Raw genomic sequence first — 19,647 nt, forward strand, 5'->3', positions numbered from 1 at the left:
CTTTTGAAATCTGGAAGTTGTATAACTAAACCCTTTCTTATTATCTTCCTTATACATCTCATGTAGTTGTCTATAGTGTAGCCAACTCTGAAAATGGTCTTCGATTTCCTCATACTCTTTTAATTTCCATTTCCCTTCTTGATCCCTCAGGAGATCTCTATATGTAGGCCAGTTCCCCATTTTGCCAAGCAGTTTGAGTAACAAAGCTTCAATTCGTGATAGCCACCAAGGTGTTTTTTGTTCTATTAGATCTTTGTACCTCTCCCACACCCTCATTAGTGAAAACCCAAAGTTTTCAACTGGGGTCTGAAGCGTAGTAGGCTCATCTGGAAGAAAGTTCCCTCAGGAAAGGAGGGAAAATAAATTCCCTGAATAAAGAGTATGTCAGGGAGAAAACTAGGACAGACCCCATCCCCCTCACAACTTAAAATACCTTGCTTCAGCCTCAGTTCCCTTTCTGGGTGGGTGGGTGGGTGTGTATGGAATAATATATATATATATATATATATATATATATATATATATATATTTACCTCACAGAAAAATCTGGAATAATATATATATATATTTACCTCACACAAAGTTTGAAAACTCAGTGACCACTTGTATCTTGATGATATAGTTATATTTTATAATGCTTTTTTTAAAGCTGTATCAGATTGTTCACTGCCCTGTCACTTTGTAAAAAGGTGGAATATAAATCTATACTATAATAATATATAATGGGTTGTCCCGCAAGGACTGAGGTTGGGGTTGTTGAGGTTTTATTTTTGCTACACACAGAGAGAAGAGAGAGTGGTATCCAAATTATTAGGATTTATTTAAAACGAACCTGCATTTTTTTCCTTTTTGTTTTTTTGCTGATTTCCCTCAAAACGCAGCACATTTAATTTGCCTCATAACAGAAGCCAGCACCTCACGCAGAAAAGCCCCAGCACAGAGGGGAAACAAAATGGCGAGGTTCATTATTTTTACCATTGCAACTGCTTTATAATATCCTTAGAAGTAAGGGAAAGAGGGCAAAGCTGGAGGACAAGTAAGGCCCTCCAGATGTTGTTGGGCTCCAACTCCATACTCTCCAACTTCTTCCAATCTAAATCTAACCTAAAACTTAACCTGAATAAACCAGGGAAATACCGCAAAGAGAGGCAAAGGAAAGTGATGCTAAAGTTGCAGGGAAATGCTATAATAATGGATAGCACAAATGATGAATAAACCATTTCATCAATTTTACTTAAGTTGTACTATACAAATCTTTATTATGGTCATAGACCATAAGAAAATAAATGTACCAGGGCCAGATGGTTTATCAGCTGTTTACTATCATTTTTTTAAAGATTAACTTTTAAAACCCTTACAATGAACAATATTTTACAGAATGGTAAGATACCAGATAACTGGAAAGAGGCCAGCACTATGCTTATTGCTAAAGAGGGACAAGATTTGACCTTACTAAAAATTATTGTCCGATTCCATTCTTGAATAATACTATGTTATTTACAATGATTTTTTTCCAGAAAGATTTACAATCAAAGTGGATTCAAAGGCAATTAAGATACAATGTCAGAAAAGCTTTAGACATCTTGGAGTATTTGAACTGTAATAATGAGAAGCAAAGCTGCGTTGATTTCTTTGGATGCAGAAAAAGCTTTTGACAACATGAATTGGATATTTTTGTTTAGAGTTTTGCAAGAAATTAACTCTGAGATAATTGTATTAAATGGGTAAAATTGCTTTATACATCACAGACAGCTCATAGAATTGTTAATGGAGAAGTGAGAAAACCCTGAGATACAGAAGGGGACAAGGCAAGGATGTCCATTGTCCCTCTTACTTTTCATTTTGGTTATGGAAGTTTTGCTTAGAGACATTAGACAAGATGAGAGAATTATTGGGACAGCGATTTTGTAATAAAATTATAAATTATGGACCTTTGCTGATTATCTGATTATGGTTCTGGAAAACCCATTACAGGGAGTGGAGACTCTTACAAATAAACTGAATGAATTTGGCATGCTAGCAGGTTTTAAGATTAACCATAAGAAAATGAACATGACAACAGAAGATTAAAAGACCTTGATGGAGAAAACTGAATTTCAAATTGGAAAAATTAAAATATTTGGATATCACTATCCAAATGAATTGTATGTTGTTTCAAGACATGTTAAGACATGGACAGAAATTTACAAAGATTTGTTAAGATGGGAGAAATTAAAATTGCCACTGCTGAAGAAAATTTATGTGATAAAGATGAATATATTGCCCAGAATGATGTTTTTGTTCCAAACACTGCCTGTTATAGCTAATGACTTACCATTTAAACATTGGCGAAAAGACTTATCCAAGTTTTTATGGCAAGGGGAAAAAACCATGTGTTAAATTTAAAATATTACAAGATGCAAAGGAAAGGTGAGGATTGGGCACACCCACTTTAAAATTGTATTTTGCAGCCTGTTCTTTGGCGTGAATGAAGGAGTGGATGACATTGAGAAATAAGAGACTTTTGGAAATAGAAGGACATGACCTAAGGTTGGGATGGCATGGACATTTGTGGTATAACAGAGTTAATGTGGACTTTAAAAATCACTTTATTAGACGTGCCATATTAAGAATCTGGAATAAATATAAACCTGGGTTATGCCAAAACGCACCTTTCTGGATTTCATCACAAGAAGCTTTCTACAGATCTACAGAGAATAGATGACAGGCAAAGAGAAATAGACAACATACCAAGAATTACTGTATTAGAATTGCATGAAGGAAACTATAAAACTAAAACAAGGGAACAACTAATAGTGAAAGGTTATAGTTTGCAGTGGTTTCCTTATATGCAATTAGAAGTAGGTTTAAACCGGATAAAAATACTTTTGGTATAGAGCAAGGAAAGGCGGACTTTGAAATTCAACTGTGCACAGATTATGAACATGTTATTGCAAAAATGTATGAACTTTTGTTGAAATTTGAAACAGAAGAACAAGTTTAAGAATGAATAAATGGGGAAAATGTTATTATTATAATATATAGATGGAACAGTGGGAGTATATGTGGACCAAACGGTTAAAATTTACACTGTGTTATGATATTAAAGATAAGTTTTATAAAATGATGTATCATTGGTACTTAAGTCCTGAGAAACTATTTGGAATGTATAAAGGTGTTTCAAATGTTTGCTGGAAGTATCAAGAACATGAAGGGGCATTTTATCATGCTTGGTGTACAGGTATAAAGGCTAAAAAATATTGGATACCAATACAGTGGTACCTCGGTTGTCGAACGTAATCCGTTCTGGAAGACCGTTCGACTTCTGAAACGTTTGACAACTGAGGCGCAATGGGTGGTTGGCAAGTTCCATTGAGAAAAATGGAGAAACGCGACTTGGAAGCTGTTTGACTTCCGAGGCGCATTCAAAAATGGAAGCATTCACTTCCGGGTTTTCGGCATTCGGGTTCTGAATCGTTCGGCTTCCGAGACGCTCAAAAACTGAGATTCCACTGTACACTGATGCAGCAGATTTTAAATATTAAATTGAAGCCATAACTTTTCTTTTAGGCTTAATGGGTACATAATTGGAAAAGGAGTATGGAAGATTATTTCAATATATGATCCCAGTGGCAAGCTGTTATATGCACAAATTAACGTGTTTAATTGGAGAAAAATCATTATTGACATTTATTAAGTATTGGAAACTTATTACGGACTTTTTGCGTGAAAGAGAAAACGTAATATTTGAACACAAAAAGTAATGGCTTAAAGAAAATTTGAATACGGTAGTTGGATGTCAGCCATGGGTATGGGCAGGGAGGGGCAGCTGCCCCCCCATCAAGTAAATACTTAAAAAAACGGACCAATCGTGTTGCAGATAGCTTGGATCTGCCCCCCCACCCCATAAATTCTGGCTACATGATGCTAATTTGAGTGAATTATTGGGAAAAGTTACTATATTTAGCTGACAGAGAGGTAATTGAAGTCTTTTCATGGCTTATTCTTCTGGTTTTTTCCTTTATTTGCTCCTGTTTTAGATTAGATTTTTAAAATATTTGTTTTTTTATAAAAAAATATGTTTAGCATTGGGTATAAACGTTTGTAAATATTTCAATGTGTGCCAGTGAAACTCTTTTGAGGGGGGAGGGGAATTAATAACAGAGCAATTAATAACACTTTTTAACCAATGCTGCTCCAAATTCAAGAGTAGATTCATAGAAATTAATGCGCCTGACTAAGGGTTGCATCCAATGCTGGTTTTGCTTGCAGTAGACCCATTGGTCTTAATGGCGCTGCCCAGAGAATTCAGCTGGAAACCACCCATGGAGTGGGGAAGGGCTCGGTTCAAGAGATCTCGCGCGTTTTCACGAAAGGAGCGCGGCAGCGCCCCCATTTCCCACTCGGTGGCCCCTCGCGGGTACTGCAGCCGCATACGCGCAGAAAGCCTTTGGCGGGCTTCTCTCGGCCTCTCTCTCTGCCCACAAAATGGCCGCCCAGGGAGGCTACAAAATGGCGCCCGCATCAGGACGAAGAAGGAAGAGAAGGTGGAGGCGGGGGGGGGGCGGTGTAAGGAAGGAAAGCAGGAAAAGCTGCACTGCGGGTTTGTTTGTAAAAAAAACCAAAAAAAGCTCAAAACATGGGATGGGAAAACGCTTCTTCCGTTTCAAGCTATTTCGAATAAAAGGGCCGCTGCCTCCGTCTGAAATTGTAGCAATCCTACCTTAATTTTAATTCGCACAGCTACTCCCCCCCCCAATGTATACTTATATACGTGTTTTAATGGAGGCCCCATATTACCCACTGCGATCCAGCATGGGTTGGAAGGGAAGCGTTGTACTTTGTTCTGTTCATTAGTGAAAATAGCCACCGTGTTTTACTCAACGTTGTTAACTGGTCCTCGTCCCCACAACCCTTTTACCACACATTCAATTTCACCACCTCGTTTTCAACCCCGCTTTTCGGCTGCGTTTCTGCCACACCATGTCCGAATACACCCCTTTGTAACTTCTTGATTCGGTTTAAAAGCACACACCCTCGCTGTAACATTAACATCTAAATCTTTCCGGCTGGAATTTGTCCCTTACCGCCCCCCCCCCAAAATGGCTCCTTTTTTCTACTGAAATAAGAAATCTTGTTCATTCTAACCTCCCCCATTTCATTACTAGTTTACATCTCTGAACACAAGTCTTTGCACAAACAATGCCTTTGTTTTTAGCTAAGACGAGATCTTCCCGGGATTTAAGTCACCGCGAAAGTGATCAGATTCAGCCCCATTTTTTTACTCAAAACAAACATGCTGTTTCCTACCCCCCCCGCAACCCCTTTCCCTGACACAATTTTGCTATTAAAAAAAGCACTTGGATAAACTTGAAATCTTAATTGTTTTTTTAAATTATTATTCAATTCAGACCCACTACAGTACTTCCCTACGAATAAAAACCGTTTAAAAATGGACACACACGCACAAACACACACCCTTGAAACAAACGAACAAAAAAACCCCTCTTCCTTAAAATACTGTCTATTTCAGCTCACATACGTTACACTTGCTGGATTATTACCTTTGTTATCGCTCCGTTCGCATTTAAACTACAATGTATCCTAAAAGAAAGGCAAAGCCGGGGAGGCAAAACCCCCATCCAAAAAATAAAAAATAAAAATACCGAAAAGACAGACACAACCCTTTTAATTAAAAAAAAATCATCCTCATCATAATCCAGGAATGATTTGGCTTTTATTTTTCAGGTTTAATCCGCTGAGATGCAGGCTTGTCCTAAGGAAAGAGGCAGGTTTTATTTAAAAAAAAAATTAAAAAGAGAGAAAAGAAGAAATCACTCCCTGGCGTTGCAAAGGAATGAGATATATATTCCATAGCAGACAAAGCCTCAAAAGGATTGAAACGTGCAGCCTTTTTGGTTTTGTTTGTTTGTTTTAATGGCAGGCTATTGTTTTCCAAGAGGCTCCTCTGAAATCCACCATTGCTAGTGTGCCAGGCATTCCTCCAAACTGGCGTGGTGTGCTTTGTTTTTGCTTTTGTTTTGAAATAATCATGAAATGTGGAGGAGGAGGAAGACGAGGCATCGTGGTGGTTGTGGGCACTGCTGAGCCCGGAGAGAGAGCGCGAGTATCTTATGCATTTGCCTGGTACTCTTGGCTTGCCTCCTCTAGGAGCATCAAGGCTCCTGCCTTCCTCCTCTCCCTAGATTGGCTGCCTGGTTCCAGAAGTTTCTAAAGTGGGAAGTGCTGCTCAGGAAAGCAGGGGGGGGGGGAGGCAGCCATCCTACCCCCACCTCCAGCAACACCCTTTTCTCTCTTTTGCATGCAAGGCTGCCCTGCCCTTTGTGGCCTCTCAAGGGGAGGGAACAGGGGAAACAGAACAGTGGGGAGGGAATGTATGGGGCGGGAGGCTCACCCACTGCAGAGGCGGCCCTTTTGCCGCATTGTGGTGTAGGCGTGGTTGGCTGCAGTGCAGGGGAGAGGAAGGGGAGAAGGAAACAGAGAAAAAGAAAGCCTAGTTGTTAGGCTGCTAAAAAAAAAACAAACCACAGGCTCAGTAGCATTTCAGCAGCCCAAGAGTAATGAGACATGGGAGAGGAGGGGGGCGGCGGAGAAAACCCTCCTGTTTCTTCCAGCCCACCCTTGTAGCAAGCTGCTGTCCCCCTCTTCCTTTACACCGTTGCCAAGCTGCACAAAATTCAAAATTAAATTTTTAATTTAATTAAAAATTAATTTTTAATTATAGGATGGACTGTTGGTGATATAAGGCTTTTCTTTTATTAATGTTGCACTTATGGGAATTGGGGATTACTTTGCAACAGACTTGTCAGAAAAAAACAACAACAATGGGGGTGGGGAGACACAAGGAAAGTGTGTTTGGGAATGGGACCCACATGATCCCACATGTTAGATTTCTCTTTCAGTGCATTTCCCGTTGCTTCCTTCCTAATCCTAAACACAATGTTCTCTGAAGTACCGTATTTTTCGCTCTATAAGATGCACCAGACCATAAGACGCACCTAGTTTTTGGAGGAGGAAAACAAGAAAAAAATATTCTGAATCTCAGAAGCCAGAACAGCAAGAGGGATCGCTGTGCAGTGAAAGCAGCAATCCCTCTTGCTGTTCTGGCTTCTGGGATAGCTGCGCAGCCTGCATTCGCTCCATAAGACGCACGCACATTTCCCCTTACTTTTTCGGAGGAAAAAAGTGAGTCTTCTAGAGCAAAAAATATGGTAAGTCGTATTGGTGTTGATGGAGTTAACTGTCAAGTAAGCATACTTAGGATTGCAGCTGTGCTTTAAATTCCAGTTTACATTTTCAGTTATAATTGATATGTGAAACACGTCTTCAGATAAGCACCAATGGTCATTTATCTGGAAGGGGTATGTAATTCTCTGGCACTGCAGCTGGGGCTGAAACTTCCCTACCTGTTTCCTGGCCATATGGTCAGATTGTTCGCTTGATGTGCAGACATAGTAGGGCAGTGGTTGCAAACCAGGAAGACTCGAGTTCAAGTAACCACTTGCTGGGTGATCTGGTTTGCTGGTCCCACTCTCATCCTAAACCACCCTGCAGAATTGTCTTGAGGATAAAAGGGACACATTGATATGGATATCATGAGTGCCTTTGTGGAGGGGGAAAAAACTAAATAATGTGTGTTGTTTATTTATACGTTGGCATAAATAACAGCATTCATCTTCATGACTGCAGATTTCTGCAGATTATAATAAAGACTTAAGAGCAAGCCATGCTGTGTTTTGAATGGGCAGCCCTCCATTTACTTGGGGCACAGGAATAGGAAGCACCACAGTTGGCTCAGCACCCCTCCAATGCTTCCAGACATCAGAGATCAAGCCTTTTCCTCCTGAATTTTCCTCCTGAATTCCCAACCCCTTCTCTTGGTGGGTGGTAGGCGAGACTTTGAAAACACATCCTTGGCAGCTTGGGAGAAAAGAGACTTCAGCTCTGGATGGGCTGGCATTCACTACACAGTGAGATCATTGCCTTAATTCCAAAGCAAGCCCCAGACCTATGAGCCAGATTTATTGCAATATATGTTGTGCTTTATTTAAAGTGTGCATTCTTCTCCCTCTGGATTTCAAACCACCAAAAGGGCTTTTTAACACAAAGGGGACACCTAATTTACACTGCCCAACCTCATCCGTTTTGGATTCATTTAAGATTTTGCCTTCAGCAGCACGTACTTCAAACTAATTTTTAAAAAACTTTTGTGTATGGGGGAAGAAATGAGGGGCTATGGCTTATTAACAACTGATACAGCTTTAACATAAGCCTTTGGTGAGGTTATTCTGTTCCCTGAGCAGTGGGAAATTCAGTACAAAGTTGTCAAGAGTGTTGCCTTTCCGCCTTCTGCATCCAGTGGTCTAGACTGTTGCTTATGAAAGTTCATGTCCACAAAATTCAATTAAGTTTTCTCTGCTGTCACAGTGATTTTCTGCCTGCTTCTCCATAGAGAAAAAAGAGAGCAAGTCTGGGAGTTCTTACATAAGCATCTGTGAAAGCCAAATGATTCCACATCTGAAATGGGAATAGGAAACAGTCCTGGACATATCAGTCCTAAATTCCCCAGGCTCAGAAATCCCGTTTGAATGCAAGTACTGTGGCCAGCATGCCAAACTCCAATCCTCACCATATAGATATACCTATATATAGATATTTAAAGAGTGGTGTTACTTTCCCCACCTGCAGATGTTGTCAGACAATGTCTCAAGGAAAATGAAGTTAAAATGTCCTTCTCTTGGGCAGCCTCATCAACATGGCTATATCTGGGAATGGCTCTTTGTTAACCCTTTCTTTGCAGTGCTACAGTAGAGTGTAGAAGTTGAGTTTTAATCCTATTTTTATTTTCATTTATCAGTCATATTATACAAAATAAAATAAAAATATCAAAGCAGCTTGCCAGGATAAAATACAACAAATACAATCAGTGCAAAACTGGAAAAGGAGGTAAAGAGGAACAATACAAAAAACATAAAATGCTCACGCAGTAAAATATAATAATAATAATAATAATAATAATAATACCCCACCCATCTGGCCAGGTTTCCCCAGCCACTCTGGGTGGCTCCCAACATAATATTTATTATTAATAATAATAAAGTGATAAAACATCAAACATTAAAAGCTTCCCTAAACAGGGCTGCCTTCAGATGTCAAATAAGGTCAAGCCGTACCCATCCCACTAAAACAGCACCACTGTGACAGGCAACTGAGTTACAAAATGCCTAGGTAAACTAAGAAGTGCCTAGGGACTGACAAGGATGGTGCCAGGCATCCAGACCTGAGTGACACACCAGCTCTGAGGGGCAAGCAGAGGGCAGGACCACCTGGGTGGGAAGAAACAGGGAGCGGAGCTCAAGGAGTCTTGATTTTGAAAAAATGCTTTGTGTGTCCGCATCTAATCTGGCCCCTTTATAAAATTTATTTATTTTTGTAAATCTACCAAAGAATAAAATAAAATTTAAAATAAAATAAAATAAAACATATCCAGAGTTGTGGCAGGTAGATGCATGGGTGGAGCCAGGATTTTTGTTGGAGGGGCAGGCCTTTTGTTAGTGGGGCCAGAACCTCAGTTGGCTCTGTATTGATTTCTATTTATTTAGGGGGGCAGCTGCCCCTCCCTGCCTCCCCTTGGCTATGCCCATGGGTAGGTGCCTGGGTTCACCAGAGTCCTTATTTCTCCTGTTGTGCTTAACTACTCTCTCTCTCTCTCTTAATTACTGAGTTGTGGAAGATAATCCATAACTGTTTTATAACCGACTAGTGTCTGACAATACCTAGCTCCCTAATTTAATGGGATCCAATCCACCTTTGGCCTGTTAGCCAGAATCCAGGATGCCATGTTTCCTTGTGAGTTGCCCTAATACCAGCAGTTACTACAACAGTTGGCCAGAGGACTCGGGATGGATGATGGGAAGGGTAAGGAAGTGAGAACCTGGGAGGGCTGGTTGGAGAGGTTTGGTAAGCCTCCCGTTGAAAACCATGCTCCGAATGTTTCCTTGCCTTCTGGTACATTTAATATGCCCCTGTGATTAAGCAGCTGTGGAGCAGGTTTCGTGTCAGTGCCGTGGGGCATCCTCCTGCCACCTGGGGTGCCTCTGCTAATTATACCCCCAGGCAAGAGGAGGGGGAGGATGTGGCTGGGAATGCCATCTCTCTCTCCCCCTCCCTCCCCTCTGCCTTTGTTCAGCAGGGAACAACGGGTTGGGTTCCCATCTGGCTTGCAACTCAATGGTGATGCTGCAATCCAAGCCCATTAATGACCACCACTGAGGTATCAGCCCCGATAATTAACTTTTCTCATCCCAGCAATAGCAGCTGAAAAGAAACACTAACATGTGGAGGAAGGTTGCCTCTGTGGAAAACTTCAAAACCTGCTACACCCTAAGTAGCTGTTGGGGCTTAATTTCCACACCAATAAGTGTTGGGGTTTATATCTGCAGTCAAGCTGCACCTCTGACCTCAAAGCCTGTCTCTCTAATCCTCCAAATGGGTGGAATCATGGTTACTTATGAGTAAGGGAAACACACTTGGTACATATTCAGAGGCACTTCATTATCACTTGTAAGAATATAGCAACTTTCTGTGCATCTATTTAATACTCATTCGCTGCAGATAGTAGTTATTGTTTAATCTTTACTGATTTTTAGTCTCTCTTTTATAAAAATGCCAGCTGTTAATTTGTTCACTATATAGACCCAATTATCTATCTATCTATCTATCTATCTATCTATCTATCTATCTATCTATGAATGGAGAGCAAGGATATGTTTTCCAGAGGGGTGGTTGTGTTCCCATCTATTCTAGCAAAAACAACAGAGACTCTTGTGGCCCCTTAAGGACCAGCAAATGTATTACGCCATAAGCTTTCATGATCTAGAGAGGAATCTCCCCTCTTTAAAAAATAATGGATGGAGGGGAATAGACCTTCTGCACGAAGGAATACCTATCCCAGTGGTTCATTCATAATGAGCTTTAAAAACAACAATTAAGAACCTTTGAATTAGGATAACCAAGCTGATCAGTAAATCTAACCTAATTCTCAAGGTATTGCTCATCCCAAATTGCTGGAATTGAACACCAGGAGAGATGGATCTCTCTTGTGTTTGTCTTGTTGGTTACATATATTGTTTTTTGAACGTGGGAAAACTCTTTGTATGTTGGGAAGTCTCTAGTGGGCAACAGACAGCTCACAGCAATCTCCGTTAAAATGTGGCATTTTACGCAGCAGCCATTGTTCTTGTGTTGTGCTTTCCCAGCCTTTATGGGAAACCTCCCATGTGAACTTTTTCCACCAAATAATCCCTCTGTGTCACAAAGGGTTCTGGGGTTCATGCAGAGGAGCGCTGGCTGGGCCTCATTGCCACACATAAATTGAGAGCAGAGTTTTTAATTAATTGATGAACACAGCAGTCCTATGTATAATTACATCCTTTCAGCAAGACCTAAGCAAGTGTGCTTAGGATTGCAGCCTTAAGGGATAAGCTAAAGGGAGTTTATTGAGAGTAGATGCTTAGGCTTACGTTGTTCATCTCCATAATGTTACATATGAGAAAAACTGTCCTACAGAAAAAGAGCAAACTTTATTTGTATGGAGGTGATGTGTGTATGGGTTGCAGGGCAAGTGTTTATAAGTACTTGTATTATTATAATCTTTTTAAAAAAAACAACATAAATTATATGTATATCTAAAACAACTAAAACAAATATAAGCAGATATGGAAAAGTATACAAATATATAAAAAGAATTAGATCCAGTGCTAGTTCGGCTTGGATTAGGCCAATTGCTTATAGGCATCACCAATTTAGATCCCACGAAATTTCAGGAAATTTCCTATTACTTACATGGTACTATCTATATGCACAATACTTTATGCAAGTAACCGGCATGGCAAGTCCCTGTTCCCACGGAGCATACAGTCCGAAACACAGATAAACAACACATTTTCTTCTTACTATATGGTATAAAAAATAACTGGAAACCTATTGCAGCGCCATGGCTTTCATATATGTGTAACTGTTCATAGACCCCGAGAAGCCACAGCAGTCTTGGCATTGGCCGGCGAAGTCTTCACAGCTCAGCTTTTGCGACGGAAGTGGCACCAAAACGAAGGAAATGCCCAATTAGAGGTTGTCGGCGGTGGTGGGACAGACCTCCTGCGCCATTTTCCTCTTAAGTTTCCGCTTCCAGGAGCTGGGATTTGAGTTTTGGGAACCAACAAATAACTCTGGTAGCGACTTGAATGGTGGAAATAGCTGTTTCCACACGATGCGACATTATACCAGTGCGAGGGAGCGGGGAAGCCCTGCCATGCCTGGGATATTCTGTGACCCTTACTGATGGCGCGGGCGAGGAGCGAAGAGAGAAAGGCGACCTTCCTCCTCCCTTGAGGTCTTTCTACTCACTGAGGCTCTCGGAGGGGAAGACGACACCGGCGCCCCAGCCTCGAGGGCGCATGCGCAACAGCCTGAGAGCCTGAGACCGCGAGCGAAGCGGGGAGGCGAGCGTGGTGCGCCTGCGCGCTTCCCGCGGAGAAGGCGTATTGGGGACAGCGGGATTCTCTCACCCCTCCCCCACCCCACCTACCTACTCCTTTCCCGGCCTCCGAGAGCTCGCAGCGCTCGGCCCCCCCTTCCTCCTCGCACAATACCCGAGAGCGCATGCGCGCGCTTCCTCCTCTTTTCTCCCTCTCTCTCACACAAGCCCCTTTTTCTCTTCCTTACACACGCACACGCACGCGCTGGTTCGCCGCGCGCCCAGCCGCCCAATGAGGAGCGAGCCTTGAAGCGCGAGGACCCGGGTTGGTGGCGGCCGGCGGCCGAGGGCGCATGCGCGCGCGCGGAGGTTGGGGGGTGAGACAGCGAGCAAGCGAGTGAACGGAGCGAGCGGGGGACGCCGCGGGGGCTGCTGCTGCTGCTGCTGCTGCTACTGCTACTGAGGAGAAATTGGGAAGAAGCGCCGCGGAGGGAGGAGGAGGAGCGGCGGCGGCGGCGGCAGCGGTCCCACCACCAGCGACAGCCGCGAGAAGAAGCAGCAGCAGCAGGAGGCGGCGGGTGTCGGGAGGGCCCGGTGGGATGGTGCCCCCCACCGGCGCCGCGGAGGGAGGAGGCGGCGGCGGCGGCGAAAGAGGAGCAGCGGCGGCGGCGGCGGCAGGCACAGGCCGAGTGCGGCGGCGGCGAAGAGCGGCGGCGGGAAGAAGAGGAGGCTGCAGCTGCTTCTGCTTCTTCCCCCGCTCGCGGTGCTGAGGCGAGCCGAGCGGAGGGCGGCGGCGGCGGCGAGAGCAACGCCCGCCGCGGAGGAGCCCCCATCGCCTGGCAGCAGCATGGTCCGGGAGACCAGGCACCTCTGGGTGGGCAACTTGCCGGAGAACGTCCGCGAGGAGAAGATCATCGAGCACTTCAAGCGGTGAGTGGAGGGAGGGAGGGAGGGAGGGGCTGGTGGTGGAGTCAGAAGGACATCCCCGAAAGGGCAGGGGGAAGAAGTGGGGGGAGAGCAGGGGGTGAATAGAAGACGGGTGGGGGAGGCAAAAGGAGGGGGAAAGGGGTTCCTCGCTTCAGTCCAACGTAAGAGGAAAAGGTGCGTGTAGGGATCTTCCCGCTCCCCCACATAATTTCAACCAGCGGGGGAGAGGAAGAGTGTATTTTATTTATTTGTTACATTTATATACTGCCCTTCATCCGAAGGCCACAGGGCGGTTTACATTACATTTAGTTACATCCTGCCTAGCTCAAGATAAGCTATCCAGATGGGTTTACCTAGGTAGGCAGGTAGGGAGAGAGAGAGGGGGGTGGATGGGTTTACCACCACGAGTCAATATATATATATATATATATTAGATGAATTATCTGTATAAATAGGGGAAGAGAGACGCACTGGTGGGAAAGGAAAAACCCTTAACGTTTGAAAGGCAAGAGGCTGAGTGAGGGGAAGAGTCTAGACTATGAGCTCAGCCCCTAGATAAAAGTGGAAGAAGGGAATTCCAGACTTAAGGAAGTGGGGGAGGGAATAGGAAACTGAGGCAAGACCTAAGTTATAACAAGGGCAGTTGCTTCTGAGCGCGCGTTGGGAGGTGAAGGCAGGGAACAGTGACTCCTCCAGATAATGAAGGGTTGTTGGTTTCAGGAGAGCATAAGCAAACAAGTGGGGGTGGGGTGGGAGGAAGAGTAGGATAGCTGAATCTTCCATTTCACATCATGGAGGGAGACAGGTTAGCAAAGTGAGGGAAGGAGTACCACCCCCAGGGACATGGCAACTATGAGGAATCTCCAAGATGTCAAGAGAAGAACGAGGAAGGTGACTACTCTCACCCCACAACACATAAAGTGCCACTTCCAGGATTGAGGGGAGAACCTTTTCCTCTTGGAGTTGTGTGAAAACAGAAGAGAAGGTGGGAGGGGTGTGGGGAGAGAGAGAGAGATCAAATACCCCTAGTTTGGGAGGGGGTGCCTGTGGAGGCATGGATATAAATCAGGATGGGTTAGGAAGGGAAGGGAGTTTCATGGTTGTCCATGTGGAAGGGAAAACCTAAGATTGGACCTGGAATTAAGTGCCTGATGAGAGAGCCCTTTCACAGGCCAAGCCACAGAAGGCAGATGTGCCTGGGAAAACCTGTCTTGAGTATTATAGCAGCTGCTGCTTTTGCTTGCCCCTACGGATCCGGTAGAATTGGAATACCTTGGATCCAAGAGAGAAGGAAGTTCAGGGGGGCTGGGATTAAGGATCCCCTCCTGCGCTTGGAATCTTTGACACTCTAAAGGAAGGAACTTCAGAAAAGAAACTCCAGAGTCTGAGGAAGAAGGATACCGCCAAGTGCCATCAGCATTGTGGATTGGATTTTTCTAAGGGCATCCTGGAATGGAAACAACTTTTACCTGAAGAGGCCTGCTAATTCCTCTTTTCCATATTTTTGTGCCAGCACTACCCACTGATGGAACTGAGGGTTTTTGTTTCTTGGTTGTTTTTTTTTTGGCTTTTCAGTCTATCATAAACACAACATGGATAAACTATTGCTGTTTTCAGGGGTGCACAAGTGTCAGTCTGAACTGTTTATTTATTGATTGATTTTGCTTGCTTGCCTCTTGAAACAATTTATGAATGAAATGTTTGGGACCTGGTAATTCAAGCACAACTTTGAGAGAGTAGAAGCTGAAATCCTGCTTGAACCCAACTTCCTTTGGTTTCCTTTGCGATGGAACAGTTTTCTGCCATGGCTAATTCTGAAGACCAGATTGGTATTGTTACTTTTGATATTTTTCTTGCTGCCTTAGGCCCAGTCAAACAAAAATAATATATCCTTGCCTCTTATTCATCTAGCAACAGGTCATATTTGGCTTAATTATTAACTTAATAGCGCCAGCGTGTGTGTGTGTGTGTGTGTGTGTGTGAGAGAGAGAGAGAGAGAGAGAGAGAGAGAGAGAGAGATTTGTAAGCCTTCTTAGTAGTGGATGGATCCTAGGTGATGTATGATTGCAGGAGTAAGCACCATGTTCGCAACTCGCTTCTGCTGTTACAGTGGAAGCCTGTTAATGGCATTGTGGAAGGAAACTGATAGGTAGAATTCTAGACAAGTGTTTGGGTCAGCTAAAATAGTTTCCAGTTTGAGACTCTGAAAGGCCTTGTAAATTTCCTTGTAATTTTCTTGCTAATGTTTAGAGTAGGAAAATTATGGAGTGAACCTAATGAGTCACCATGGGAAAAATAGACTTTGTCTCTACCTCATGGGGAACAAGCTTGGCTGGTGAAGCAGGGGGAGAAAGGAGAGTAGAACTCTGCCCTGCTTTATTAAAGGGAAGCTCTCTAGTTACTTGGCCTTCGCTTGTTCATCAGTGTTTTACGTATATTCCGAATTTGTCAGAGTTAACTCATTTTGCAACTTTTAAAGCAGAACGTTTATCTCCCTCCTCCCCAGTATTGCAGTTTTGGGTGTGGGGAGGAAGACCAGTGGTGTTACGTCCGATAAACTGGTATTTGTTCTTTCTTCAGTCATTAATTTTTCATTTGTTTTTGTGTTGGGGGTGAGGGAGGGGAAAGGTTTTAACAGTGTTCCTCTATGCAAAATGCAACATGCATGGGAACAATGGTTCCTTTTATTTCTGCTTGGTTTCCCTATGCGTTGCTTGTTTCTTAGTGTTGGTTTCTGTGGCTGAGAGAGGAAGAGACACATCCAGGCAAACTGTGTGTTGCAGGATTTGCTGTGACCAGCAGCATGTAGCTTGACTTGTTCTTTAGCAGCGCTGCCTGTTTCTAGAGACATTTTCCTGCTTTCTTCCCTGTTCATCTTCCATAGGTTGGGAGGGAGGAAGTGTTCAGGGAAAGGATTCCCTTTCTGAAGTGGTGACTGGTGCAGTGCTTTGGCTGGTGTGAATGCCTTTCTAAAATGGCGGCCCAGTTTATGTAGGGAAGAACAGAGCTGATCTCGGGCTGCACACAGGGAGGTGGGGGAGTGCTAGGAGAGCAGCGTAAGGAGAGAATTTCTCCAGCTCCCTTGTTACAGTTGCCTGAGCTGCGGAGCTTCCTCCAAAACATGCAGAGGGAAAATATTTCTCAGAAAAGAGCAGTTGCTGCTGCAGCATTTGTGGTCACGAGGGACATCCCCTCCTTGCAAGCGGTCTTCCCAGGTTTTGTAAAGGGCCAAATCTGTAAGAATAACCTTGTGCCAAGTGGCATGAAACACAGAATGGCAGACAAAGGATTAAGAAATTAATCTGAATGAATTAAAATCTAGGTATAAGAGGGGCATAATCCAGCCAGTCAGATCCTGGTAGCTGTTACATAAAACTGAAGCAGCTGCCTTATTTCCCATTAAGAAATGGTCAGTTGCCCTATTATTTATTATGCCTTACACTGGAAATACAGATAATCAGAGCTTAAAATGATATGTACAACTAGACCTGTCTGGTTTTTTTAAAAATAATGCTTGTTGCAGGGTAGTGATAGACTAGATTTTGGAGTGGTGATTTTAAAAAAAGACACGATGGGTTTATGCACCAAGATTGCCAAAGGATTTCTCCAGCGAGAATTAAATCTGACTTTGCAGTGTCGTCTTCACCCTGTTTTCACAGAGCATTTTTAATGCTGGACAAAGTTGCCATGGTGCTGTTGCTTAGTGATGGTTCAGAAAAATGGAAGGATCTGAATTAAGTGGCTCTTTCATTTTTCTGAATGTGCCATCAGTTTAAATATAGGTCTTGAAATTTAGTGTGTGTATGTGCTTAGATTTCAGAATCAGATTTATTTGGCTGTTGCATTTGGAATTGGGGGTGGGTGGGAGCTGGTAAATACTAAGGTGCACATTCCAGAATTGATATGGCCAAATATGCAAGTGTTTTCCATCTGCTTCTAGCTACTTGGATTACTGAATCCTTTCACTATCAGATATCTGTTGAATCGAGTTTTGGTTGGCAGGAGGAGGCCATTGTGAGTACTGTACACTGACAATAGAGCAGCCCTTCCTTTGTATGTCCCTGGCTTGTGGGGGAAGGGCAGAGCCCAGTTGCACAATAACTGCCTGGCTGTCTTGTGAAGGTATTGTCAACCCTTTCAGGCCCAGGACCCACTTTTAACCCAGGCATGCAACTGGGGACCCATTTATTGTCCTTTTACCATAATTTGCATGATGGTAGTGCTCCTTTTATGACCCACCTTGGATCAGGCTGCGACCCACTAGTGAGTCCTGACCTGCCAGTTGAGGATCCGATCAGTGTGCTGGAGGATAGCTGTGTTTTGCATATATATTTGAAAGGCTGCTGATAGTGGTTGCCTATAGAATGAATAAGGTTTAATTACAGGAGAGGACCTCTTTTAGTTCAGAGTGAAAAGAGCCTTTTTGGATTTAGCTGGGCTGTGCAAAGTTCCCACCCATCCCCCCAGTCTGAAAATAGGACAAAGAATATGCAGAGTCTGAGCAAGCAGTAATTATCATCCTTTAGCTGCAGAGGCAAAAAAACTACCTGCTGTATTGCCGGACATAAATGGCAGGCATAGCCAAATACTAGCCTCTGTTAGCAGCAAAAGGTAAAAAAAGGTCAGCAGCACACCAGTGTGAAATGCAGTCATTCTAGTTGGTACTGGTGATACATTCTCATTTCAGAAGAAAACACATTCAAGTTGTTCATTCCAGGGTTCTAAAAAAAATGTACTCTAAAAAAAGTACATTTAGGAATGACTCGTTAAAGAGGAAAAAAATTGTTTCCGAATGGGACTCCTAACTAAAACCTTATAAAGGGAATTGAGGAGAGAGGCTTGGAAGTCTCAAGTAAACTTCCTTTTCCATAATGCCTTTATTAGGACCAAGCAAAATGTCATAAAGTTGTAAGCTTCTGAATTCTGTAAAATGAATTTGGATACATACCATTTTAATTAGTTTGTGTAAATTTGTGTTTTTGTATATTTGGGGGCTGTTACTATAATATCCGAATAATGTTTTGCCTGTAATTTTGACAGTTCTTGTGATCCTTTTTTTTTTTTTGAAAACTGCCCTGAGGTTTTGTTTGTGTCAAAGATACTATTTTATTCTTCTTATACATACAGTGCCCTTTATGTACACAGCACTTTACAGAGTTTTAGAAGGAAAAAACAGGTCTATTGCCCCAAAGAACGTACAGTCTAAAACATGACTGCTGGTAAGGGGGCTATGTGATAGGTATGGTGGAGGTGATATGTAATTCTGGAAATACAGATTTTTTCTTTTTTTTAAGTCTCTTTAAGGTGGTGCATACAGATTATACGTCGTATTTAAAACGGCATCTGAAACTGCTAAGGTACCCCTTCCTTTCATGGTTTCTGTTCAGGGCCTGAGGAGTTGATTAGTTGCAACTGAAAGTGTTTCGCTAGTGTAAATGCATCCAAATAATTTCAGTCATTGACGTACTGAAGCACTTTCCCACTGCTGAAACAGAAGCATGGCAGCCTGCAAAGAGAAGGAGGCTAAATATAGTAACATTTTTCCTCTGCACAAATGCCAAATGTCCACGTTTCTCCATGATTAACTTGAGGAGAAAAATAAGAACCTTTGCTCTCAACTACTTCTGTTTTAAGTACATAAGATAATGTGTGTGTTTAGTCCATTAATAAAATGGTGACTGTTAAAGATGGGCGTCACTAACATAATGAGTGCTTCTCAAGAGCTTGTGCTGCTTCATGTTCACAAGATGCATGAAAAGTGACATTCGAGGTTTCCCATTTCATTTTACCCTTTTTAGGCCCTGAGTCTTATTGTGGGAGAAAAACACCAGTTTGGTATCCTTTAAGACCTGTTTTTCCTTAAGGCCTTTTCCTGTACATTATTTATTTTTGGTGACTTCAAGTCGCATACTGCTCCCTCCTCCTTTCTACCAATGTGGTGCCCTCCAGTTCCTGTTGGACCACAGCTCCCATCATCCATGATGTGCTGGCAGAGGTGGGGGCGAGGGGGCTGATGGAGTCCACAACATTTGGAGGGCACCATGTTGTCTACCTTTGCATTAATGCACATAAGCAGCGCAAGCTGTGTGCCTTCTGGCATTTTCATCCCCCACAGACAGGCGTATGTACAGCTGGATGCTAGCTGTCTAGTCTCTCTGTTCACTGTTCTGCCTCTGCATGACTAATGAAAGCCTAAACACACTTCCAAGGCTATACGGATTGAGAAGGCTGGATCTGGATCTTGT

At 43.1% G+C, this 19,647-nt stretch overlaps 2 protein-coding genes and 1 long non-coding RNA gene across 8 annotated transcripts in view; 2 read left to right on the top strand and 1 right to left on the bottom strand.

Annotated features, from left to right (window-relative positions):
- FAM131C (family with sequence similarity 131 member C) overlaps positions 1–19,647 on the bottom strand; it is a 569,848-nt gene that overhangs the window by 398,910 nt on the left and 151,291 nt on the right. The gene's annotated exons all lie outside the window — the stretch shown is intronic.
- Positions 320–5,067, top strand: LOC310769968. Its single transcript, XR_014551900.1, has 2 exons — positions 320–379; positions 1,518–5,067. It is a non-coding gene; the product is annotated as an uncharacterized lncRNA (long non-coding RNA).
- The window catches only part of SPEN (spen family transcriptional repressor), a 78,290-nt gene continuing 71,496 nt past the window's right edge, over positions 12,854–19,647 (top strand). For 3 of the 6 annotated variants that reach the window (XM_083629149.1, XM_083629150.1, XM_083629152.1), the window contains exon 1: positions 12,854–13,405. In XM_083629149.1, coding sequence (XP_083485275.1) covers positions 13,323–13,405 — 83 coding nt within the window. In that variant the 5' untranslated portion in view covers positions 12,854–13,322. Of the gene's footprint in view, positions 13,406–15,055; positions 15,232–19,647 lie in introns of those variants that run through there. The other 3 variants (XM_083629153.1, XM_083629155.1, XM_083629151.1) reach the window with 2 other exon arrangements.

This window comes from Podarcis filfolensis, assembly GCF_964270895.1.
Source record: "Podarcis filfolensis genome assembly, chromosome: 8".
In the NCBI taxonomy this organism is placed as follows: domain Eukaryota; kingdom Metazoa; phylum Chordata; class Lepidosauria; order Squamata; family Lacertidae; genus Podarcis; species Podarcis filfolensis.